The sequence below is a fragment of the Rutilus rutilus genome (assembly GCF_951802725.1).
Source record: "Rutilus rutilus genome assembly, chromosome: 2".
In the NCBI taxonomy this organism is placed as follows: Eukaryota; Metazoa; Chordata; class Actinopteri; order Cypriniformes; family Leuciscidae; genus Rutilus; species Rutilus rutilus.
In genome coordinates, this window is record NC_140210.1 from 8911442 (window position 1) to 8917656 (window position 6215).

The 6215-nt window shown below is 41.2% G+C and overlaps 1 protein-coding gene across 1 annotated transcript; it reads right to left on the reverse strand.

The window, feature by feature from the left end:
• Positions 1-960: 960 nt before the first annotated feature.
• Positions 961-2934, reverse strand: LOC311286704 (ladderlectin-like). Its single transcript, XM_084402958.1, has 6 exons — positions 2847-2934; positions 2644-2724; positions 2378-2484; positions 1874-1996; positions 1592-1703; positions 961-1436 (listed from the first exon to the last, which is right to left on the reverse strand). Exons 2-6 carry the CDS (start codon positions 2702-2704, stop codon positions 1357-1359), a joined length of 483 nt encoding a protein of 160 aa, XP_084259084.1. The 5' UTR covers positions 2705-2724; positions 2847-2934; the 3' UTR covers positions 961-1356.
• Between the last annotated feature and the right edge of the window lie 3281 nt (positions 2935-6215).

Sequence of the window (6215 nt, forward strand, 5' to 3'; positions counted from 1 at the left end):
TACATTTCCAAAGATTTATTTTGCCATTGTAATAATCCAGTGAGATTTTTATATGCATAAGGAGTCTGACAACAGCCAGTGCTCCACACGAAGATCTGATCTCACCTCCATCAAGTCCATCTGGGATTACATGAAGACACAGAAAAAAACTACTAAATCCAGAAGAACTGTGGCAACGTCTCCAAGAAACTTGAAGAAACTTTCCTACAAAGCTACAGTTTACAATTTACAACTATGCATTACAATTTCTAGTTTTATATACTATAATCTATGTCCTTTGTGCATCCCTGCCAGCTTACTATGAAGAAAAAGAGCAAATATGCACATGAATTAATAGAAATCTAGGCCCATTCGCTCAAAATTTGGCTTTCCTTAGGGTAGTACCTCTAATATCAAGGCCTAATGTCCAATTTAATGTATCCTCTGTGGTGGAGGAGAAACCATGGCACAATATGGTTGTGTGCATTGTCCTATTTGCCAAATTTAAGGGTCTATCAAAAGACTGTTTTAACACACTATGGCGGCCAAGAAACCACACCATGAAATGGGCTGATGGTGCAATAGGTGGCTCAGTGTGCATTATCTATGCTAAGTTTGTTTTCTCATGCACACACGAAAGTCTGCATATTTAGTTTTGCAAAGATCCTTTTAGTGGCTCTGTAATACAGTGCAAAGAATATCATAAGAAACCCATGCATTTCATTTTTGCATAATGAAAAAGTGCACCTTGAATTAATTTGTGCTTGACAATCACTAAACAGCTGCCATGAAAACACAATGATAAATTAATTCTTAATTTTCTATTATAGAACACTAAATAGGGGCAATAGTCTGGAAAGACAAATATTTTTCCATACTTAGAAATTACTCCAAATCCCATACTTTTCTAAACTGCGTAGGAACCCTGTAGATTGCAACCAATATTTTCTTTCCAAAAATACTCACATATGCCTACGTTTACATTATTCACGTGACGTTCAAATCAGAGTAACATGGGGTTTTGAACTTGAGCCAGAATACCATGTAAAGACCATGGTGAATTCCAGGATCATGATGCATATTTTAATAAGACAAAACAAAGAGTTACAGTCCAATGTAGGAAACAAATGTCTTCTAGTGTTTTGTCAATGAAGCCACTGTGTGCGCTTGCTTAAACCCCCTTCCCTGATATCATTAAATGCCATTCTACGAACCATATCCTCAAACCTTGCTATACAATATACACATTTATTTGATTGTCCACAATTCACATGCCTTGATTCAATGCTTTATTAATTGAGGAGTGTTTCAGAGAAAATTAAGAGATTGAATTTCAGAAATTTTTGCAAAGATCAGATCAGAAAATGTAGTACAAAGTCAATATGGACCAGGTTGACGGATCTCACAAATATAGGTCTTTGAGGTTGAACAGGATGCATCGTTCCAGCAACGGTTAGCTGTATGGTGGAATAATGAAATCAGTTGATCATTACAGTGGTGTTCAACTTAAGGCATAGAGAAATCCAAACAAGACATTTAATGTTACTGTATGATATGAAATTATAGGATTGCAGATTTGTTAAAAAAATAAAAAATAAATGAGTGCACTCACAGGTCCAGTTGATCTCCAAACAGTTCTCAGGACCACCTGCATTGTTAGGTTCTCCAGAGCACCAGTTGGTATAGTCATACACAGTTCCATCACTCCACAACCACTCTCCGTCCTAAGTGAAGAGAATGAGTACAAAAAGTGCACTACTGTAGTCAAACGCAAGCCAATTAAGTTCAGCTTTGAAGTCAAACCATCTTCATTAGAAACTTTGCCTTTGATTAAAGCAGAAATTTCAGTTTAGACAAACAAATAGGTTTCTTTAGGGCACACAATTGAACTTACTTGTACACCATCATGAGCACCAACCCAAGTTTTTGTGGAAGCACGCAACAGACTCAGCAGGAAATTATTCTCTGGTTGATCATGCACAGATGCGAGATTCGCACCAAAAGATTGACAGTTTCTCTGAAGAGACAGATTTGTCATTACAAAATCTTATAATCTTTTTATTAGAAAGCAGAAATGGCTTTAAACATTAGTAATTTGCAAACAAAGAAACATTCCCACTTATATTAAGAGCACTTAATCTGTACTAACATTTAAATCAATCATTTGATTTTAAATGCAAGCAATTAATACAGCTGTAATTAGATCTAGGATTACTCTGTTGACCCAGTGTTAACCCACCCTTAAACCTAACCATCAAACCTGTCCCCAACCTTACCCATATCCCAACTCAATAGCAGCAAAAGTGTCTTACATCAACACAATACATTGTACCAAACCATTTATTTAAAGACATAATATAAGGTGTTGTTCAAATAGCTTTGTTGTATAATACATTACCTCTGCTGTGATCCAGGGAACCGATTGAGAGAAGTACTTGTAGCACCGGCGTCCAAAATTTTGCCATCCACGTGGACATCTTCTAAAATCAAGTGTGGATTCACTACCTAAATGGGGATTTTGTAATATTTAGCGTTTTTATTTTAAGTTATTTCAAGTTTGTGTGATATGAAAAAAAAAAAAAAAAAAAAAAAAAAAAAAAAAAACACACATTCCCATAATGCACTTAACTGGCAAGAGTTTTTACAATTAAATGTTCTAGTTACCATCTGCATTCCCCATGGAGAAAACAACAAAAAGAAGCAGAAGACTGCTCAGCATTGCCATGATGAACTTGAAAAATCAACCTAAAAATGAATAAGCAGGTAAAGTTAAATGTCTGCACTCAAATGCTGCACACTGTGGAATCTTAGTGTATTTTAAAGACAACGCAAATGTTATTCAGTAGGTTTCTGTTCCAAAAACTCACCTTGCTTTTCAGATTGTTGTCTTCAGAATCTCAGAGGAAGTGTTTGTTAAGTTCCAGAAAGAGCCCTGCGTTTATAGTCTACTTTACTAATTGGGCCTCATTTATCAATCTAACGTAGATCCGAGCGCAGAAATCATCTTAAGACAGGGTTCAGGTGTGATTCATGAAACACTGGAATACAGCCAATCCCATCGTACGAATGATCGGACGTTGATAAATGTGGCGCTGAAAACAATCGTCATTTGAATATCACGGCCCTAAAAATTCACGGTTTAGAAAGCCTAACTTCCTCATTATCTTCACCTGGGATGTTCCCATGACAACTCAGCACGGTGTCCATCAGCTGTTCTTAAGACAGAAATGTCTTAACACAACTGTTGCAAATAAATATAGCCATAATTGTATTATATATATTTGCGTTATATATGTGTTTGTGTGTGTGTGTGTGTGTGTGAGAGAGAGAGAGAGAGAGAGAGTGTGTGTAGGCCTATTTCTCTGCTCTCAACTTTAAAACTTGCAACAACATGACAAAAATGTGTCAAATGTCTGGCACATTTACATGATGGAGTAAAGTGCTCATGTTAATGCTTTACAGAGATAACAGGAAAATAATGCAACAAAGTTTGTTTCCAGAAGAAAATAGCGTTACAGTCCAGTTTAAGTAAGCTCAGTGATGTTTCATTTTTGTTGTAAAAAAGTTATTAATTTAGTTAATATATATATATATATATATATATATATATATATACATATATATAGCCGCTCTGGAGAAAACGTACTCGGTTACTAACGTAACCTCGGTTCTCTCTAGAGAGGGAACGAGTACTGCGTAAGTCTTACGCTCGGGGGAAAATCTCTTTTCCGCGAGATACTGAAGCCCAAAAATTATCCTTAATTTTGAAATAATGTAAAACGCGTTGCGGCAGCATGCAGACACACGCCTATTGGCTGCCCTGCGGCAGCTGCAGCAGCCTATCAATAAGGCCCTATCGTCACGTCAGCTCCAATGGGGGCGCTTCGCGCCCAATACGTCACGTCCCGCCGAGACGGGCGTGGCCTAGGGCTATAAATATAGCTTCGAGAGGCTAGCTCACTGGTTTTTCATCGCCGGAGCGAACCAGAGCGTGTGCAGGCACGGCAAGATACGCAGTACTCGTTCCCTCTCTAGAGAGAACCGAGGTTACGTTAGTAACCGAGTACGTTCTCTTACGAGAGGTTCTCTCGTACTGCGTAAGTCTTATGCTAGGGGAACACAGTGTAAAACGCCGTGCATGCTAAGATCCAGCACCAAAGACCCAAGGGCAAGTGCCCGGACTCATATAGTACATGATCATAAGGGACTCACAGAGAGTCCAGGAAAGAGTGGCTAGAATAGCATCATTCCTGTAATAATATAACCTCCTATAAGGAGCAGTTATACTGATGATGTTTCGTACAGTCAGGGCGACCCCCGGCCTGAACTGACGAATATAGTGGGTCTTACACACTGCCCATAGAGCTGCGCGATCAATCAGCGAGTGTTTGCTCAGCGAGAGGCTAGCTCACTGGTTTTTCATCGCCGGAGCGAACCAGAGCGTGTGCAGGCACGGCAAGATACGCAGTACTCGTTCCCTCTCTAGAGAGAACCGAGGTTACGTTAGTAACCGAGTACGTTCTCTTACGAGAGGGAACGAGTACTGCGTAAGTCTTACGCTAGGGGAACACAGTGTAAAACGCCATGCATGCTAAGATCCAGCACCAAAGACCCAAGGGCAAGTGCCCGGACTCATATAGTACATGATCATAAGGGACTCACAGAGAGTCCAGGAAAGAGTGGCTAGAATAGCATCATTCCTGTAATAATATAATCTCCTATAAGGAGCAGTTATACTGATGATGTTTCGTACAGTCAGGGCGACCCCCGGCCTGAACTGACGAATATAGTGGGTCTTACACGCTGCCCATAGAGCTGCGCGATCAATCAGCGAGTGTTTGCTCAAGCAGTTTCAGTATTCTGGGCCGAACACATCGGGGCAGACAGTACAAATTTTTAGACCGAAAGCAGCTTAGCCTGCAAAGCGGGAACCTCTAGGTTATAAAACCTTATAAATGTAGATGGGGAGGCCCAGCCTGCCGCCATACAGATATCTTGCAAGGCAATCCCACTAGACCAAGCCCACGACGAGGCCACACCTCTCGTGGAGTGCGCTCTGACACCTAATGGGCACAGTGCTATAGCATCGACTATCCATCTTAGAACGTCCGTAGAGTGAAACAAAGAGCTGCTCTGTCTGTCTGAAAACAGACGTGCGAGACACATAAGCCCTTAATGCCCTGACCAGGCAAAGGAAGCTGGCGTCCTTTTCCTCGTTAGAGACCGGCAGGGCAGACAGGGAAATCACCTGAGCCCTGAACGGTGTGTTGAGGGATTTAGGAACGTACCCGTGCCTCGGTTTGAGTATGACTTTCGAGTCATTTGGCCCAAACTCCATACATGTCGCGCTCACTGAGAGCGCTTGTAAGTCCTCCATGTGCTTTATTGAAGCGAGAGCCAGAAGAAACACTGTTTTGAAAGACAAGTGTTTGATATCTATTGATTGGATTGGCTCAAATGGGGCACCTTTCATGGCCTACAAGACCGTAGAAAGGTCCCATATGGGAGGTCTGGGAGGATTTAACCTCTTAGCTCCTCTAAGGTGACTGAAGGCGGCGCGGCCAGCGGCTTCAGGTGCAGTGGCTCGTCCCGCTGAAAGGCTTTCTCAAACGGCGCGGCTTCTTCTCTCAGGATCCAGCGATGCGTGAGCTCCGCTGAAGAGATGAAAAATCAGTGAGCTAGCCTCTCGAAGCTATATTTATAGCCCTAGGCCACGCCCGTCTCGGCGGGACGTGACGTATTGGAGCTGACGTCACGATAGGGCCTTATCGATTGGCTGCTGCAGTTGCCGCAGGGCAGCCAATAGGCGCGCGAGCCGTCTCGCCTGTGTCTGCATGCTGCCGCAACGCTTCGTAGACATAGCAGAAAGATGTTCTAAAATAAATATGATTTGTTTAGTCTTAAACACTCTCATGCTAGAAGGACCGTCAGCTAATTCTCTTTAAGCAATATTTGTTCATGTTTTTCATACATTCCTATATGAACATGTTTGACCACGCTTTTTTGCAAAAACTGTACAAAAACAAGATGTAAACAGTGTAATATGTAAAATGTCAATTCAAACGCTAAAACTGATCACTATAGTGACTTTTCTGTATTTGTTTTAAATGGCTCATGATGATGCATTTACTTTTAACCCAGTTGACCTCTAGAATTGAGGTTTTACCAAAGTGTGGAACTTTGTTTAACAGCCTCGAGCTTGGATGAATATGCCTCTCTTAGTGCAACAGTCAGAT